Source organism: Olea europaea, chromosome 21 (genome assembly GCF_002742605.1).
Source record: "Olea europaea var. sylvestris chromosome 21, O_europaea_v1, whole genome shotgun sequence".
NCBI lineage: Eukaryota > Viridiplantae > Streptophyta > Magnoliopsida > Lamiales > Oleaceae > Olea > Olea europaea.
This window is the reverse complement of record NC_036257.1, coordinates 7,473,529-7,494,849: the sequence shown is the minus strand read 5'-3', so window position 1 is coordinate 7,494,849 and position 21,321 is coordinate 7,473,529. Positions and strand designations below refer to the sequence as shown.

The following is a 21,321-nucleotide window of genomic DNA, read 5'->3' as shown; positions in this document are numbered from 1 at the left end:
GTTATCAACATGGATTTCGATTGGCTCTTCTTGTGATACTCCAAGCGTCTTCAACAAGTTTCTAAGCCAAATCGCATGGCAGATACTTGATGTAGCTACAACATATTCAGCTTCACATGTAGATAGTGTTACGATCGATTGCTTCTTAGAGCTCCAAGTGAAAGCTGTGTTACCCAAGTAAAATACATACCCAGTCGTACTCTTTTTATCATCACTATCTCCGCCCCAATCACTGTCACTATATCCAACAAGTTTGAACTCATTAGATGATGAATAGACTAAGCCATAATCAAGCGTACCTTTGATGTAGTGAAGAATTCTCTTTGCAATTTTCATATGGGTCATGGTAGGTTTCTCTATATAGCGACTAATGAGCCCAACTCCAAAAAGGATATCTGGTCTTGTGCACGTCAAATATCTTAGACTTTCAACAAGACTCTTAAAAAGTGTTGGATTTAATTTTTCACCTTCATCATTCTTCGACAACTTGATTCCGCATTTGACGGGGGTGCATACGGGCTTGCAGCCCTCCATATTGAATTTCTTTAGAATCTCTTTTGCATATCCTTCTTGTGAGATGAAAATGCAGTCCTCCATTTGCTTTACCTCTATCCCAAGATAGTAGGCCATGATGCCGATATCCGCCATCTCAAATTCTTGAGCCATGACCTTCTTAAACTCAGTGATCATACTTTGATTATTTCCTGTGAATATAAGATCATCTACATATAAACAAACAAGCAAAATATCTCATTTCTCATTTACCTTTATATAAAGGGCATACTCGTGAGGGCATTTTGTAAAGTCATTTTCTAAAAATACTTGTCAATTCTACTATTCCATGCCCTTGAAGCCTGTTTCAACCCATATAAAGCATTTTTTAGTTTCAGGATTTTACCTTCATGTCCTTTTATTTTATAGCCCATTGGTTGCTCCACATAAATTTCTTCTTCGAGATAGCCATTTAGAAATGCTGATTTCACGTCCATTTGGCTTATCTTCCACTTATTTTGCGCTGCAAAAGAGATAATTAATCTTATATTTTCTAAACGAGCAACAGGAGCAAATACCTCTTCATAATTGATTCCCGACCGTTGGTTGTAGCCTTTGACAACCAATCTTGCTTTGTATCTTTCTACGTCTCCTTTAGCGTTCTTCTTTGCCTTGTACACCCACTTAACTCCGATTGCTCTCTTTTCTTTGCGAAGAGTTGTCATCTCCCATGTGTTATTTTTCACAATAGCCTTAATCTTTTCATCCATGACATCTCTCCATCTTTTATTTTGTACCGCTTCTTCATACCCTATTGGTTCACAATCGACAAAAAGACAAAAAAGCGTGAGATCATTTTGATTTTCGGTTACCTCATATAGCTCTTGTAGGCTCCTCATCCGTCGTGTCCTTTCGCTTGAGCTTTCGCCTTGTGAAGATGATGGAGAAGCATCTCCATGAGTAGGTGATAGAGGTGGACTAATAATCTCATGCTGCTCTCCATTCTCTTGTTCTTCTTCATCAAAAAATGGTAAGAAGTCATAGTCTTCTTCTTGGACACCCCAATCCCAAGCTCCTTCTTCATCAAACTCGACATCTCTACTTATGGTGATCTTCTCATTGCTTGGATTATACGACTTGAAGCCTTTAGAGCGAGAGTCATAGCCGATAAAAACATACCTTTCACTCCTGTCATCTAGCTTGGATCGTTTTTGATCTGGCACATGAGCATATGCAACGCTCCCAAATACTCGTAAGTGAGAAATGCTGAGCTTTCTTCCACTCCATGCTTCTTGTGGTGTCTTATTCCACACACTTCTAGAAGGTGATTGTTTAGACAGATACACAGCGCAATTAACAACTTCAGCTCAAAGTTCTTTGGGCAATCTCTTACTTTTGAGCAAACCGGTGGCTTTCCCACTTGAGCGACACAACATAACGCAAATTGAAACAGAACCCTAATGCTAGCCTAGCGCTAGCCTAATGTTGGAGCATCTTATATATTTGGGTAAATTTTGTCTTGATTAAATAGCTTGTTTTCTTATTCTATTCACTCCTAAGCACTTCATATCATATATACCCAAGCCTATCGTCCCAAAGTTGTGTTGAATCATTCTTTCATTATAAAGAGCACACTACTGAAGATAAAACAACACATCTGAAGTTCTTTTCATTCAACCCCTCATAAATTATTCACAAATTAATCTAACACATAGTTTGGTTGATTCAGCTATAGCTTTACACATTTAACCCAAGATCAAAACACATTAAGATCTTTGATCAAACATCAAAACCTAATCCTACCTTCACCAATTTGCCTTCAGAGTTCTGGAGTTTGAGGAAAAGGCGCTTGGAGTTCCAGTGTTGAAGAATGAGGTTCGTTCTCAAAGATCCATAGGAGATAAAAATCGCCCAAAGTTTTGGGAAGTGTAGGCGTGCACAACTGACATAGCTCTTTTAGTGATTTACAAGTTATATGATTAGAGTCAGCTAAAGTTGAGCAGTGTCCGGACTAGTTATAAGTTAACTTTTCTAGTAGATTGTTACTGGTCGCTTGGAGCTTTTTTATACTTTTGCAAAACGATTTTTCTTCATAATCATAATTGGTGCACTGCTTTCGATCTATAGTGATTGTTCAAACATAGAGTTAAATTGAATTTATTTAATCATCTTGGAACAATAACAAATGACTTGTTACTTTTAATTGTGTAATTCTGCACATTGGATTTGAATAAATAATTTGAAACTTACAATAGTTATGAACGCAACATGATGCTTGTGATGCTTGTAGGCAATAATAGCCCTTTTATTACATTCCTAATAAGATATCACAAGAAGTTTATTTTAATGGAAAAGAGTAAAAAAAACCCGAGAAACATGATCGGGTTAATTCCAATGAAGGTCGAGTTCAACAAAACAATATAACGCCAAGGAGAATGGATCCAGAAAAGATATTTGTTACGTGAGACTCCCAAAATCCCTACTACAGTACAGACAACCAAAATAGTTAGCACTTCTGCTGAATAATCCCATGGTAAGTCTTTTGCATACAAAACTGCTAAGAGTGTTGTCCAACCCGAGATGTTATTCATTACAACTCCACTATAAATCTGCAAGTCAAATGAAAAATGTTTCACCAACAAGTCCTTCATAATTATTTGTTAATGCTCTATTATATTATGTACGTGCACACACGCTTGAGTGCTTGTGTTTATGTGTGAGAGAGAAAGGGACCTCAGAGAATGTTAAAGATGCCGTTGTGTCTGTCTTTTTATTGACCAGAATGATAGCTTCTATTAAGGTACTTGTATTCATTGTCAATGGCACTATCACAAATGAGATGGAGAAAGAAGGCACATTCATGGCATATGATAGCTGTAGCATACTAGTCGTGAGAGGTCCTCCAATGAAGGTCAATATAGCAATACCCAACACTATTCTGAATGACAAAAAAGATTTGTCTAAGTCACTTTGTTTCTTTTTGTCCAAGTCACTTTTTTTTGTCCAAGTTGCTTTTCTTCACATTTTACAAAATCCAGGAAAGAGTATCCAGGAACGTCGACTTTTGCCCATACAATCTGCAAGTTAAGGAAGGAGAAAGAAAAAATGGATTACTTAATTTGCAATGAGATCAGTAAATTGTACAAAGAGCAACAAAAGCCTTCTGTAGAAATTTAGATAATTTACTACTTACCTTGTCAAATTCATCCACACTTTAGTCTTATCAGGGCATTTAGCAACAAGAATGGCTTCATTGAGCCATCTTTCTAGTCCATGGAAAAATTCTTCTTTATCAATCGTATTATTACGATCTATATCAAAATGGTAAAAAATCTTATTTACCACATCCTCAGATTTTGGCTTCAAGTTTCCAAATTCGACTGTACTAATTTTTTGCTCTAATTCATTTCTTGATATCTTCTTGTTATTGTTATTGTTATTGTCGTACTGTCAGAAGATCCTGCCAGAACAAAAAGAAGATTGTGAGGAATTTCTGTCAAACCGAGAAAACAAACACATAAATTATGATAAATTACTTGTTAATTCTCTCAGTGTTCGGTTTTCCATCTTCCATGATTAGCGATTCTCCATTAAGTAGTTGGCTTTCAGCGTGCTTTAGAATTTTTTACATTATTTGATCAATTTCTATAGGACTAAACTGTGGAATGTCCTGCAACAGATCAACCCAAAAAAGGTAAATGTTCATAATTAATTTCAAATACTACTATTGATGCATATTACACTTGATTGGAAGTTCGGATATTTTTGTTTCACCCTATATTAGAAAAAGAAGTTAGAAATATATGATAGGAGTCTGAATACGTTTATAGAAGCAACATCTTGCAAATAAAACTTCCATTAGTATCAGTAGTTTTAAAATTTGCATGAATTAGGTAGCTTGCCTTCTCTGAAAGTTCTCTTGAAATGAAATCATTCTTTTCAGCTAACTTCACGCATGCTTCAGCGAATTCTGATTCATTGATTTTATTGTCATTATCGGAATCAAATGCTTCCATTATGTCATCAACGGCCTTTTTTATGGCATCATCGGACAACTCTGGCAGGATTTTATTGAACAACTTTTCCTATTCAAACTTTGTTATATATTCGTCTCCATCTTTATCTGTTTCATCAAATACACTGCAAAGACAAATATAAAATTAGACCCTTCATTGGACACAATTAGCAAATGTATATGTAATATTTATAAAAATTACATTTTGATGAGAGCAGAGTTCGGATTCCCATCATCATCAACAAGTTTTCCCCATCTTTCCACGTGTTGCAAAAATGCGTTTCTTAGAATCTCATACTGTAAGTAGTTTGAACTTAATATCTGCATCCAAGGATCCACAATCTGAAAAAAGAGAATCGAAAATTAGCAATATTGTCCATTAAATCGTGAGTAATACAGGGTTAGCTTTTAACCATAATACCTGATTGATAAAATATGAAAGTAAAGATGCAGCAGACACTATTAACGCGATCAAAAGCACTATGTGGGATGTGTTATGTATATCAACTAGTAGCACAATAATATAAGGAATCAAAGAAAGAAGCATAATTCCAGCTAGACGGCGAGTATCTTTTTGAAGGGTAACACCAGTATCTGAAGTCAAGAAGAATTGTCAGTTCTTATATATTCAAATTGCAAAGATAAAATAATTCACGGGAAAGGGGAAACCCTTTAATTCATTGAATTTTCCTTTGACTCGCTGGCAATATGGTAGATTAGGCTTTGATTTTTTTTCCCGAATATTTCGCGCCAAAAATTAGACATATGCCCCACTGCAGCGTGAGAGTGAAGACTGTGACTCCAGCATAGATGCCACCTCCAAGTGACACCAAAGACCGAGCGGTCTCTTTGCTACCGAAAACTCCAGATACTACAAACAATTATTGTTTCCTTTAGCAATTTGTAGAGTTGTTACCAAAAAATCAAATTTTGTTATGAAATAAAAAACAAGCATACAACTTATGCTAAAGACTCCAGGAAAGTTTTATTTCTGAAATTTCAGAAATGTTTTCAAACCGGTCAAATCTAAGCCAAATACTGAAAAATTGATAATTCCCATACAAAGGATGAAAAGATGTCAAGGTCAAACAAAGGATCAATTATAACTTACTGATCATCATCATCATTGATGGTAACCCCATCAGGATTCGGAAAATGATACCAACAAATCTGCTTGTGTGAAAAAAAAATTTCAATGATTTTAAGAAACAACTTGCTCCCAATGCTCAGATGTATTTCTCCAAATACTAGTAGACCCTGATAGATCAGTATTTGGTAAATGTAACCTCCAGCGTTTTCTACACATGGTAGGAAGCCATATGTGTGCTGACAAGTGCTTGGGGACACAAGAGCATCAATTGCAGGAAAAGCTGGAGATTTATCATCAACATGATCAATTCCATCTTCGATTAAACCATCATAGGAATTGAGTCTCAGAATCCAACCATGAACAGTGCTGATAAAAAACGTAAATACCATAATGCTTAAACTAGCAATTGTTGCAGTGAAAATTTGCATATTGCATGGAAGGCTGTGAATGCGCATAGCCATAATTTTTGGAGAATCAATTATGCAGTAATGAGTGTGCTTCTTTAGTGCTGTGAAGGAAAATCGAAGCTATTGATCTCCGTTTACGCAAGTGGAATTAAGACAAATCTTCTATTTTAAAAATGAAAATTGCACTATTAGTCCTCCAACTTATTAGTGTTAATAAGTTGGTTTAAAAAAGTAAACTAAGTGGTCCCTGGTCTTCATAATTTATAGCCTAGATGGCTAAAAAGAAACTATTTCATCCATTTGACACTTAACAAGTCAATTTTGTATTAAAAAAAAAATACTATATCCCTATTTGAGATCGATTAAAATTTAGATTTTGATCTTAGACAAAGCCAATAATTAATATTAACCACATATTTTATGGATCTGTAATTTTTTAACTACACATTTCATCAATTCCTATCAAAATCTACCTAAAAATTTAATTTTGATCCCTGTCAAATAGGGGCTATATGCCATTATTTTTAAAGATATTAGACAAAGGAAAAAAATGAAAATGTTAAGTGACGTCAAGAATTGTGATGTCATATTAGTGACTATTTAGCAAGTCAATAATGTTGCAGGAAATTCCATTATTTTAAGAAGATAATTACGTGAAATCAAATAAATGACCAAACATGCTATTTTATTTGTTTTTAATGAAAGTAGCCGAATATTCAATGGATCAATTTTAGTTTAATTATGGTAGGTTCTGGAAGCTATTAAAAGTAAAAATAAAGGGTACATCATTCTCTCATATATATTATATTCACATATTTTGTCTCACTACATTTTTTCTAAGGAAAATTGCAATCACAGTAGCAAACATTTCATTTAATAGCAGACTTAATTCAAATCTTTTATTTATGCCATCCATGGTACCAAACCATTCAAATATTCACATCTGAAGTCCAATGTATGGAAAACATCCATTTGACAATTAATTGACCCAAATAGTCAACTATAAAATATTTTTACTAATTTTTAAAAGGGTAATATAGTAAATTTACATTTTCTTATGAAAAACAAAATTATAATAATTATATCAAAAAATAAAAAGCAAAACCTCAACCACCCACCCCTTCGCCTTCTTCCCCAACCCCATTACTCCAAAATCAAAACCAAAGCCACCTACCCAGCGGCAGTGGCTGGCCATCAACATCGTCACCACCACAAACCCTCAATGATGGCATCGGAACCTTCACCGAAAATGCATCCCATGGAACTATATTCAACCTGTAATTTTCTATTCCTTGCTCCACTCGCACTCAAAAAATGTTTGTCGCAAAAATTGAAATTTTGTTGCAAAAGTAATTTAGCGACTACAATATGTTTGTTCTACGATAATTTTCGGTCATTCTTTGCATTAACAAAATCGTAATACTATTTGTTTGACATAAAATATACGAAATAGCAATACAATATTTGTAGCCATAATATCATTGCAACTATATATGTCGCAAAAAATTTAAAAGGCTACAAGTTAGTTTGTCGCAACGAATATTCCCATAAAGTTTTTACGAGAAATGTTCTTGTCACGAATGTTGAGTCAAAAATGTATTTTGCGACAACTTACGATCAAAATATTTCAAGTGGATGAATACCACAACATTGTTTGTTTGACGCAAAAAAAATATGAAATAGCAACATGATATTTGCCATAATGTGGTCGTCATGCATATATGTCATGAAAAAAATGAAAGGGTGACAAGTCAGTTTGTCGCCAAGATTATTACAAAACATTTTTCATTATATTTTGTCGCTAAAATTATTTTACAATGCGTTTGATGTGTTACATAATATATTTTAAGATATTCAACATTTTTAGTACAATTTATTATGTAACAAGTGATTTTTGTAGATAAGTTTATTTCACAAGACAAGAAAATTATCTCATCATCATTTGTGCAACGATATATAGTTGTTGCCTAATTTATTTCGTAATTATTTATATATGTTGCATAATTTATTTACAATATATAACATTGTTATGAAAATCATTTTGTGACAACAAATCTTTGTTTATGTAACATGTTGTGCTTGTAACTGAATTTATCACGCAATACAAAGAGTTTATCATTTCAATTATTTATAAACGTTGCTTAATTTATTTTAGCTTTATTTATCACTACAAGAAAAATGGCCTTTTACAACATTTAAATGTCAACATTCACCAATTGTATGTTGCTAAAAGATGTTTATTGCAATATTCAGCAAATGCATGTTGCCATTGGTTGAGAAAATGAAGATTTAGCAACGTTCTTTGAGTGATTGTTGTTAATACCCCCTTTCGCAACATTCAAAGACCGTTGTTGTTTTTTTTTTTTGGGCAATGTGCATTGACTGTTGTTGTAGATGTTTTAGCAACGTTCAAAGAACGTTGCTGTTAATTAGTTTTGGCAACGGACAATACACATTGCCGTTACATGTTTTAGCAACGCTCACCTGAACGTTGCTATTAATCAGTTTTAGCAACATTCGGTAAATATTTTTGTTAGAAAGTTTTTGCAATTGGCTAATTGGATTGTATTTACTGTTCTTTGTTCATGTTAATGAAGTGATTGGCTCTATGAGCTGAATTTGGTTAGTTCCTTTTGTTTATTTTACTTCGAATATCTTCGATAGTGTCTAGGTGTTTGAAACTTGTTAGACTCGATGACATTACTGTAAGTTATCTGATTTTTTGTGAGCCATCTGTTTGATTCCTTCAAGGGACTTGAAGTAAGCATTTGTTAAAACATTTGAAAACAATTTTTTTCCAAACTTTATTTGGTTGATCATATGTTAATTAGTATCACCTTCTCATGCTGGTGGAAGTATCCACGCCAGTTGCGATACTGGTGGATTTAGGTTTTCCTGACAGAGTGGACATGTCCTGTGTCCATGTTGTACCCACCGATCTAAGCAAACTCTATGATAAAGATGGTTGCATCCCAGCTCTTTAACTTCATCCCCTGCACCAATTCTATATAAGCAAATAGCACACTTTGTTGATGAATCTCTACACTTTGCATTGTTATTATTTTCGTAACGCGTTACAGTAAGGTCATCAACATAGTCTGGTAATTTGACTAATTCACAAGGTTGAAAGGAGGACTGGAGAAGAAGGTAATCCCATGCTCAATTCAGTTGGCATGCAATCAGATTTATGTATTTCAATACAACTGAATTTGGTTGTAGCCTCATCTGAAACATTGTATATAGAGATAATATAGTTTCTTGGTATATAATGCTATGTTACTGCATAAAATTTTGTAACATGATGAGGCATCTATGAGGGATTTGTTGGCATCCACGACAGGTTTGGCCATGGTAGAGGCAGGGTATGGATTTTGAAACCTAAAGTTCTGATACCATGTTAAATTTCAAATGAATGAAGTAAATTTTCATTGATTTGATTCAATAAATAATAGAGTATATAATACACGTTTAGTTGGCTGAAAATAGGAAACAAAACTAAACTAGGAATAAAATAATATAAGATATTGACAAAAAAGGAATGAGAATTTTAGTTTCTGTTAATACTTTACAACTAAAATAATTATCCTTATGAGTATACAACTAATTAAATGAGATTTCTGTGATGAAATTTTATTTATCATTATGGGATAAAAAAAAACCTGTTTAGTTAACTATGATGCTGTATTTTATCTTGTTTAAAGTGAGTATTTGGCTTTGATACTTAAAATTTTCATAAATTCAAACTGTTGAATAAAATCAAGCACCTAATCCTTTATTTATAAATTTATTAAGGTATAGTAATTAATCTGTAACGAGTTTTAATTGCTGTTGAAACTTGCTTATGCTAATTAGTTGGCTTTAAATTTTACTTATCTATTTAGTAAGACTATAGTATTAATTGATGCCTAAAAATTGATGTTTAGCATTTATAGCGCAAAAAAACTTTTTGCTTACTGCTAATAAGATTAAATAATTTATAATTAAAAATTAAAGAACATTACATCAATTTTGTCTTTTTAGTACTCCGTTGTTTCATGCTTGTTTTCATTTCTTATCTATCTTTTATTCAAGATGTATTTAGTACTTTAAGAATTTCATTAGTTCCACATTAAAATTTAATTATACCCAATGAAACTCTAGCTCTCTAATGTTTTCGAAAATCTTGCTTACTGGTTAAATGTGATTTGTTATATTGGAGACAAAATTAAAATAAATGTATTTCTTTTCTAACGACTTAAATTTTCAATAAATAAGGTGATTTTAGTGGTATCAAATGAATTTTTCTTATTATATATAAATTTTAGTCGTACATTAAACTTTTAAAATTATTAACCCACTGTAACAGTAATTCTTGGCTCTGCCCCTGCTTTTTGCAAACGTGCTTGACTTCCTGCTTTGTAGAGTAAAATTACAACTTTCTTCCAACAATCTTATTCATTAGACTGCGTTCTCGTAAAAGCAAAGTACCAGGTATGACATTCAGGAGGCTTACTCTAGTCTACTTTCCTTTCAATATGAATATTATGCTCTCACACATTTGCTTGTGTTGCAAATTACCAAGTTTAGTTCACAATTTGAATTGTTGTTGTTCAATGTTTGATAGTATCATAATGGACAGAGAATGATTGCAATTATCAAGGTCACTGTCTGAACAAAAATCTTATAAATCTAGTTTCAAAAGTTAAACAATAATATAAAATTCTTAACGGTATTGTTGTTGTAGATTTTCATAACAATATAGAGATGGAGCACGGAAGTTTGTAGAACTAGCTCATGAAACTCTAAAGTCAGAAATGATAGGATGCCCTTGTATCAAGTGTAGGAATATAAAGCATCACAATTATGAAATAGTGTATGAACATTTAATTATTAAGGGTATGGATCCTACATATACACTGATTGGGTATTTCATGAAAAAATGCCAAGTAAATAAAATTTAATCGACGTAGAAATGCCTGAGTCATGTAGAATATTTAGGGACTTTTATACGCAACATGATGTAGATTCTGAAAATCCTCATGATGGAATAGAGGAAGATATTCAACGTTTAGTTAGCGATGCGAAAACCCCTTTGTATCCTAGTTGTATGGCATTTACGAAGATATCAGCTTCAGTTGCTATGTTTAAACATAAAGCTACATGTGGTTTATTAGATAGTGGTTTCGATGAACTCATAAATCTTGTGCGGGACATGCTGCCACAGAATAATACACTTCTTAACTCATTTTATGAGATGAAAAAACTTGTGAATACATTTAATCTTGGCTATGAAAAGATACATGCTTGCTTGAATGATTATTGTCTATATAGGAAGGAGCATGCTGAATTATGTCCAAAATCTGTTTGCTCAAGATGGAAAGTTAACCAACAAACTAAGAAAGTTAAAAAGAAAAAAGAAAAAAATTTCAGCAAAAGTTTTGCGTTGTTTCCCTATCATACCAAGACTTAAGAGGATGTTTGGAATAGAAGAGATGACAAAACAACTTAGATGACACTCAAATAATAACAGTTCAGATGGTAAAATTCATTGGGGTGGGAAATGATAAACAGAAAGTGGCCACATTTTGCGTCAGATCCTCGAAATATTAGATTAGGTCTTGCCACCGATGGATTCAATCCTTTCAAAGATCTTAACTCTAAATATAGTTGTTAGCCAGTTATTTTAACTATATACAACTTGCCTCCCTCATCATGCATGTTGAAGGAAAGTTTAATGTTGAGTTTATTAATCACGGGACCAAAGCAGCCAGGTAATGACATAGATGTTTATTTGGCACACCACTTATAGATAATTTAATATTGTTATGGAGTGATGGGGTTGAGATATGTGATGCAGTTGTGAAGTCTACATTTAACTTAAAAGCTATTTTGATGTGCACAATACATGACTTACCTGCATATGAAAATGTATCTGGATGGCCCGTCAAAGGAAAAATTGCATGTCCTATTTGTCATGAACATACATGTTCAGTATGGTTGTCACATTGTAGGAAGTTAGCATACATGGGACATAGAAGATTCCTTACATTGAGTCATCCATTTCGCATGAAAAAGAGCTGGTTTGATGGACATATTGAAATGGCATTAGGCCAACGATAAAAACTGGTGAAGAAGATTCGAATGAAGTTGATGAAATTGTAAATGATTGGGACAAAAGTGGTAAGTGAAAGAGAAAGAAGAATACGACTCAATCCAATATAATGTGAAAGAAAAGGTCAATATTTTTTAGGCTACCATATTGGAAGGTAACTCTAGTTATGTCATTTCCTTTTTTTTAATACATCTAATTGCGTGTAGTATCTCATGACACAAGTGATGTTTGATTTGCAGACTTTGCTTATACGTCATAATTTGGATGTGATGCACATGGAAAAGAATATTTGCGAGAGCATCATTAATACACTTTTGAATGTGAAGGAAAATCGAAAGATGACATTAACTGTCGTAAGGACTTGGAAGCTATGAATATTAGGCATGATCTACATCTTGAGAGTAGAGGAAATAAATTTCACTTACCTGCAACTCCTCACATTTTAACAAAAGCAGAAAAACAAATGTTTGCAAAAGGCTTGCTACCTTGAGATTACCTGATGGTTATGGTTCTAATATTGCAAATTGCATTTCAGTGGAAGAATGTAAGAAAGTTGGACTGAAGTCTCATGATTGTCACCTTTTAATGCAACAATTATTATCAATTGCATTGAGAGGACTTCTTCCTAAAGGACTGAGGAACTCCATTTTTAAATTGTGTTCATTTTTCAATGAAATATGTCGAGGAGTTGTAGAAAGGAATAATGTTGAAATTTTAGAAGATGATGTTTCTGAAACTTTGTGCATGTTGGAAAGGTATTTTTCGCCTTCCTTTTTTGATATAATGGTTTATTTAACAATTCATATTGGAAGAGAAGTTCGTCTAAGTGGACCAGCTCAATATCGTTGGATGTACCCATTTGAGAGGTAGTACTCCTTATTCCCAGAAATTAAATCCTCCCAGAAATTAAATCCACTATCAAATTGATTTCTATTTTATTACGTTTTTGGAAAATATGTAGGTATATGAATGTGTTGAAAGGATATGTTATGAATCGTACAAGGCCTAAAGGGTGCATAGCTGAACGATATATTGTTGAAGAAAATGCGATGTTTTGTAGCAAATACATAAAACAAGCATCTGAAATAGGCTCTAAGACTGCACGCAATGAAGAGTATGAGAGTGACTTCTTAGTTGCAGGGCGTCCAATTTCTAAAGGGAAGCCACTTGTACTATTTGATGAGATACTGAACGTTGCCCATCGCTATGTATTGCTAAATAGTGTAGAAGTGGCTCCAAACGTATAGTATGTTCGTGAAGTATATATTTTTTGAGATTTTAAGTTCTTAGGGATTTCTTGATATATTATTTTTTCACTTAGGATGCATATGGATGAACTCAAGAGTTCTGACAAACGACTTTGAAGAAAGGAGAATTTGTTGCATAAGAAACATGTTGACACGTTTGCTACCTGGTTGCACAATAAGGTCGAAATACATATATCGACAAGATTAGTGTTTAATTCTGTTTTTTATTCTCTCATTCCTAACGTGTTTATGATAATAACATATTACAGGCCAATTGTTGCTGGACAATGTTATAGTGCTTTACTACAATACATTTCATATTCCAATATTCTGGTGTGATTAGGCAAATATTGTGAATGAAATAAAGAAGGAAGATGGATTTACTTTGGTTAACCTTCATCAAGGACAAGGACAATTTGAAAATGATCCTTTCATTTAGGCATCACAGGGGGGGAATGAAACATCTAATTAGTATGTTGTTTTGCAAGCATCGCCAAGAGACTTTCACGCGTTACATATGGAAGAAGATATTTCTTATGAGGAAACTATTCCATTGGATAACACAACTTGAAGACAATCATGAGGAGGATGGGAATTTTGCAAGGATAGAAGTTGAAGGCAAACTATGTGATATATAAATTGATTAGTTTGGTAAATGTCTTTATACATTTGATTGTTTAAATTACAAGTAGTAGAACTTTGAATCTCATTCTCTTTCTCTTATTGTTTGCAGATTCGTACTCTCTCAAGTAGATTTTTTTGGAACCAGGTGACATTATTAAATATACGCATGATGGATAAAGGTAATGTGAGTGCATTTCAATACACTTTTTAAGATGGTAACTTTCGAACACAATTAGCTTTATGCTATGTTTTCATGTTGCATTCTTTAAGTCAAATAAGCAAGTTTCCAAGAGTTCTGAAAGACGAAGCGCTACAATTGCTGTTGCAATTCGGGAGATAAATAAGAGACTACGACCTTCAGTGAACCTACATATACCCTATCTACTCCAATTACTGGTGATCAAAATATGGTTTCGACAAGTGTAGATGCTACAAAAAAGAAAATAGGTCCAACTCATTTGAAAATGGTTGCTGAAAATAACTATCAGAAGATGGAGCTTGAATTCAATGAATTTGGGCAAGTAGTTGGCCGTAACTCTGATAAATTTGTCAGCATAGCCGGAGCCATAGTACAAGAATATGTGCCAGTTGTTATTAAAAATTGGCATTCAGTGGATGACAAGAAAAAAATTGAACTTTGGAATTTTATACAGATACATTTATTTAATATGAAACGTACATACATTATTCGTTATACATTTTTTGTTCAAAGCTTCACTGCCAATTTCGTTCAAAGCTTGACACCATTTTTTATATTTGTGATAAATATAGCAAGGATTCAATGTCAGTGACTGCCATCAAAAAATGACATTTCAATTTAAGGGAACATATTGGAGGACTTTCAAATTGAGATTGAGAAAAGAAATCAAACGTCAAGTACCATCTGCCATGAATAGAAAACGCGCTATTGCTCTTCTTAGATCGAAGAATATAAACTCTGAAGAAGCATGGGAAAAGTTTGTAGAAGATACTTTTTCTACTGATTTTCAAGTAAGTTATATTTTCATATTGACTTTAAACTTTGTAGGCAATTATTGTTGGTTTATATTTTTTTTCCTTAATAGGAAAGAAGTTCTAAGTTCAGCAAAATAAGAACTAATCACAAGCTTCTTCATACTATGGGTCGAAAGGGTTATTCACCATGGCTCACGATTTGGTACAATTACTAACTATTTATATTTTTTTATGTATCTTTATTGATTTTTTATACGTGTCTGTGATTGGGAAAATATTGTTATTGTAGAAAAAAAAGAATCCAAATATAAAAGGATTGAGAACGAGAGTATGGACTCATGGACATCTTCGAAAGGATGGAAAGCCAATAAATGAAGCGGTCGTCGAAACTTTGGTATGTGTATTGTATGTGTGTGTGTGGGGGGGGGAGTGGGGTTGTGTGTGTGGGGGGGGGGGGGGGGGGGGTGTTTGTGTGTGTATCTGCTTTTAGTGTAATATTTAAGTTTCATAAGTGCAGAGAAAGATAGAAGATTGTGCCGAGTCAATTTCTAATACACCGGTCGAAAATTCTATTCGAGATGATGCTGTTTCTCGAATTTTAGGTCTCAAGCGTCGTGGGCGAGTAAGGCGACTTGGACTTGGGGTTACACCATCAAAAGTAGATGGAAATACACAAAGCAGTGAGAAAGTGAGAGAACTTGAGAGCAAATTACAAACTTAGTTTGTAATGATGGAAGCACTCGAAGAAAATGTTGAATCACTTCTAAAGTTATCTCAAGTTATACTTTTCTATTACATATAATATGATATCGTGCATAGCTTAATATATCTTAACATTTTAATAAGTTTTAATTTTTTGTATTATTTTATAGAATGAAAATAAGAATGTGGACGACATGAGTTCACGTGCTTTTACTCCACAGGTTTTTGTATCGTATATTATTTATTATTTTTTCAATATAAATTCAGATTATATCATACTAATTTTAAGAATATTTTTATTTTATTGCGAATTTGTAGTCCCAACAAGAAGTGGTATGAAAGGAGGTATTGCACTAGTGGAAAATGCAAAGTGTCAACTATTGCACTGGTACATGTTTGAGGAAGAGTAAATTGTAGGAGAAGGGAAGATTGCATCAATAGACCCACGTGCAAAGGTGGATCACATGCCACTAGGACGAGATTGTTGGAAGGTTTGGGTTGAGGAGGTGTACATGAGTCAGTTGTCCTTATATAGACCAACAGGTGAATTTCGAGTTCTTAGTGAAGTTATGGGAAGTACTGTTGCTTGGCCAAAGAGTTGTGTTAGACTTATTTGACGAAGGTACTTTATAAATATCTACAATTTTTCATTCACATGCATACATAAGTTTACAACCATCAAGGTGGAAGTTTGTTTATAGCATTACTGATGAGTGCACAATGATTTCTCTAAAACACAAGAAATTGATCTTATTTTTAAAAATCGATCAAGTTTTAATTATGAGTTTGTATTCTTGTGTATGATTCAATTTCTGCTTTAAATGACATTAATCTACTACTATATACGTTGAATGAGTATAGTTGAATTTTAAACGTTGAATGAGTATAGTTGTGTTTCGAACGGCTTTAAAGGACATTGTATTGTTTCTTAATTGTTTGCCCTTTTTGATTAATTTGTTGCTATATTCTTTCTTTCTTGCAGTTACATGGAGCCGAACTGAGTTCTAAAGCAAAGTTCATTTGTGTGTCATCTTGGATCGAGAGTCTATGTAAAAGGAATGGGATGTGACTCATTTGAAGCTTTGGTTATATTGTTTACACAATTTTTGGACATTTTTCATAGCTCTTTAGTTAGATGGTGTGTATTTTTGAGTTGGAGTATTTATTGTGTTTTGATGAAGTAATATTGTACATGGGATCATGTTACTTAAATGAAGTATTTTGAATTTTTTGTTGTCAAGTACTTGTGCGTATATAGTAAATATGTTTTGAATTCACAGGTATGCAATGAAAGAAAAAATATGAAATAATTGATAAAAAAATAAAAATGGCATTTGCTGTCAAACCCTCTTTTTGCAACGTTCACTGCACGTTGCTGAAGCCCTCTTTTTGCGACGTGCAATGAACATTGCCAAAAGAAGGCTTTGGCAACATTCATTATACGTTGCAAAAAGAAGGACGTTGCCAAAAGAGGGCTTTGGCAACGTGCAGTGAACATTGCAAAAAGAGGGCTTCGACAACGTTCTTTGCACGTTGCCAAAGCTCTCTTTTTGCAATGTGCAATGAACGTTGCCAAAACTCTTCGCTCTACAGCAACGTTGAGACCCACAACAGACGCCCGAACGTTGCGATAGGTCTACGACAACGTTTTTTGCCCGTTGCAAGAAGTGATTTTTGGTGTAGTGTATGTATGTTGTGCATTATATTTTAAACATATAAAATCGATATAAATATTATTTTGTGACAATTGATTTTCATTGCATTATACTTTCAAATATGAGAGTATTGAATTTCTTACATAGCAATAGAGTTGTTAGTATGTTACACATTATTTGAAAAGGTAACTTCATTAAAAATAACCCATGACTATGAAAAAAATCCTTCAATGAACAATAATTCGAATATAAATTTTTTCCAGAGTGCATAAAAAAAATTCATACTATTGTCAACCAAATAGGTAATTACCTCCAAAACCAAAACCAAAATACAAATTTAGTATAATGCTAGTAATTTCAAGGTCGAACTACTATAAATTAAAGATGGAAAAAGAAGGGATGAACAAAAAAATTAAAGAAGGTTCCAGTGCGTGGCTTGCATAAGCGCCCATACCTTAGACTTTAGTATGTAACTGCCTTGACCGATTTAACTCACTAACTGCCTTGAAACTGGTCACTCTTCCTCATCAATCCAATCGTTTCTTAAGAATCTGCCTCTAAGCAATTACTGAAAATTGAAACAAGAATAGGAGGTTATAATTACGAATTCAAGCCAACTAGTCCAGAAGATTAGAAACAATTTCCAAAATGAATGATAAATCAATACATACCACTCTGTGAGTCAAAAACTGTTTGAAGAGAAGTAAACGATTTAGTAACTCGCAACATTGCCATAAGTATGTTGAGGAAAAAAACTGGTCAATTCTCCATCAGTTAATGAAATGATGGTAGCGTTTAAAGGATACCTCCCAAAAATCAAATTCAAAAAATCGGGGGCCTTCTTTGCTAGCGATCGCTAGTGAACCCATTCCAGATAAGCTTCACTGAGATGGCCAACGTGTAAAAGTTCTGTATGAATTACAAGTTGGAAAATAAGAGTGACAGAGAGGGATACACAAAGAAGAAGATGTCAAGTAAGATAGTTGACTGCAAAAGAAAATACATTTACAAAAGAGATTAAATTCTTGTGCTTCCAATTAAAAAAGTTGAAGAAAAAATCAATATTCAAAGGTTGGCAAGATCAAATAAAAAATGTGCTGTAAATCAAGAAGCATGGCTCAATGCAAAGAGTTTGCACGAACAAGATCCATTCAACGTAGAGCTTGATGAAATTGCTTCAACAGCAGACGAGGCTTATTAACGTCCACGGTAAAGCCTTGTGCAACCATCATGGTTCCTCAAAATGTAACTACTACAGAGGAAGAGAGAATTTGAAGAGTTAGGCAGGTAAAAACCAAAATGTAAAAAAAAAAAAGGCTTAGTCAGAAAAGAGAAAAGGACAGACCCAGTGTACAAGAAAAATGCCATAAAAGTTAGATCCATGAACTTCATTATTTTTGTTTCTAAACTTGTTTAATGCCATAAAAGTTAGATCCCTGAAATTCATTATTTTTGTTTCTAAACTTGTTTCTCATGAACGAATATGCTCAAATTTATATTCTCAATCCTGCAAATAGTATAAATTCATTCTGTCTGGTAAAGCGTCTAAACTGTTGGATGAAAGATGGATTTACTAACTTGGATTGGCTAAGGCTTTTAAGAGGACAACACTAATAAGAAGAAGGAAATGAAAAAAGGAAACTTGTATTTCTCAAATTCAAGACTTTACACACTTTTTGGCTTGTTACAAAATGGAGGGCACTACCCCTTTATATAGTGTTTACAAGAAGATTCTAGTCCACACATTTTCTAGAGACGCCTAGACCACACATCAAGATATTTTGCTAGAATTCTCTAGATATTCTTTATAAAACCACAGATCTTACTTAGATATTTATATAGATTTTTCTAGTAGATATTTATATAGATTTTTCTAGATAATGCTTCTAGAAATGTTATGCATGTTGGGCCTTTTAATTGATTTGGGCCTATAAGCAAAATCCTTAAGCCCATATTATTTAGTCCAAAAATCAAGTTTACTACTCAACATCCCCCCCCCTTAAACTTGATTTTGCTACTCCAAGTAGAGTTCTTAACTTGCGGAACACATCATGCTTGAGTGGCTTAGAGAGAATGTCGACGATCTACTCCTGGGAGGTTACATATTTCAGCTGCACTTCTTTCTTTGCAATGCTTTCTCTTATGAAGTGATATCTTGTATCAATGTGCTTGCTTCTATCATGGAATACTGGGTTCTTTGCCAATGCCAATGCCGATTTGTTATCAACATGGATTTCGATTGGCTCTTCTTGTAATACTTCAAGCGTCTTCAACAAGTTTCTAAGCCAAATCGCATGGCAGACACTTGATGTAGCTGCAACATATTCAGCTTCACATGTAGATAGTATTACGATCGATTGCTTCTTTGAGCTCCAAGTGAAAGCTGTGTCGCCCAAGTAAAATACATACCCAGTCGTACTCTTTTTATCATCACTATCTCTGCCCCAATCGCTATCACTATATCCAACAAGTTTGAACTCATTAGATGATGAATAGACTAAGCCATAATCAAGCGTACCTTTGATGTAGCGAAGAATTCTCTTTGCAGTTTTCATATAGGTCATGGTAGGTGTCTCCATATAGCGACCAATGAGCCCAACTCCAAAAAGGATATCTGGTCTTGTGCACGTCAAATATCTTAAACTTCCAACAAGACTCTTAAAAAGTGTTGGATTTACTTTTTCACCTTCATCATTCTTCGACAACTTGATTCCGCATTCGACGGGGGTGCATACGGGCTTACAGTCCTCCATATGGAATTTCTTTAGAATTTCTTTTGCATATCCTTCTTGTGAGATGAAAATGCAGTCCTCCATTTGCTTTACCTCTATCCCAAGATAGTAGGCCATGAGGCCGATATCTGCCATCTCAAATTCTTGAGCCATGACCTTCTTAAACTCAGTGATCATACTTTGATTATTTCTTGTGGATATAAGATCATCTACATACAAACAAACAAGCAAAATATCTCCTTTTTCATTTACCTTTATATAAAGGGCATATTTGTGAGGGCATTTTGTAAAGTCATTTTCTAGAAAATACTTGTCAATTCTACTATTCCATACCCTTGGAGCCTGTTTCAACCCATATAAAGCATTTTTTAGTTTCAGGACTTTACCTTCATGTCCTTTTATTTTATAGCCCATCGGTTGCTCCATATAAATTTCTTCTTTGAGATAGCTATTTAGAAATGCTGATTTCACGTCCATTTGGAATATCTTCCACTTATTTTGCACTGCAAAAGAGATAATTAATCTTATGGTTTCTAAACGAGCAATAGGAGCAAATACCTCTTCATAATCGATTCCCGACCGTTGGTTGTAGCCTTTGACAACGAATCTTGCTTTGTGTCTTTCTACGCCTTCTTTAGCGTTCTTCTTTGCCTTGTACACCCACTTAACGCCGATTGCTCTCTTTTTTTTGGAAAGAGTTGTCAGCTCCCATGTGTTATTTTTCTCAATAGCCTTAATCTCTTCATCCATGGCATCTCTCCATCTTTTATTTTGTACCGCTTCTTCATACCCTATTGGTTCACAATCGACAAAAAGACCAAAAAGCGTGAGATCATTTTGATTTTCGGTTACCTCATATAGCTCTTGTAGGCTCCTCATCCGTGGTGTCCTTTCGCTTGAACTTTCGCCTTGTGAAGATGATGGAGAAGCATCTCCATGAGTAGGTGATAGAGGTGGACAAATAATCTCTTGCTGCTCTCCATTCTCTTGTTCTTCTTCATTAAAGAATGGTAAGAAGTCATAGTCTTCTTCTTGGACACCCCAATCCCAAGCTCCTTCTTCATCAAAGTCGACATCTCTACTTATGATGATCTTCTCATTGCTTGGATTATACAACTTGAAGCCTTTAGAGCGAGAGTCATAACCGATAAAAACATACCTTTCACTCCTGTCATCTAGCTTGGATTGTTTTTGATCTGGCACATGAGCATATGCAATGCTCCCAAATACTCGTAAGTGAGAGATGCTGGGCTTTCTTCCACTCCATGCTTCTTGTGGTGTCTTATTCCACACACATCTAGAAGGTGATCGG

General features: G+C 34.0%; 1 protein-coding gene across 1 annotated transcript; it reads right to left on the bottom strand.

The window, feature by feature from the left end:
• Positions 1–61: 61 nt before the first annotated feature.
• Positions 62–666, bottom strand: LOC111370064 (uncharacterized mitochondrial protein AtMg00810-like). The gene is made up of 2 exons (XM_022991774.1): positions 191–666; positions 62–95 (listed from the first exon to the last, which is right to left on the bottom strand). The coding sequence occupies exons 1-2, from the start codon at positions 664–666 to the stop codon at positions 62–64; spliced, it is 510 nt and encodes a 169-aa protein (XP_022847542.1).
• Between the last annotated feature and the right edge of the window lie 20,655 nt (positions 667–21,321).

Bases quoted from the DNA above. Each gene is read 5' to 3' on its own strand.
- LOC111370064 (XM_022991774.1), bottom strand. From the start codon at position 666: ATGGCTCAAGAATTTGAGATGGCGGATATCGGCATCATGGCCTACTAT. The intron at 96-190 runs GTATGTATTTTA...AATATGTTGTAG, and splicing joins GATAAAAAGAGTACGACTGG to CTACATCAAGTATCTGCCAT.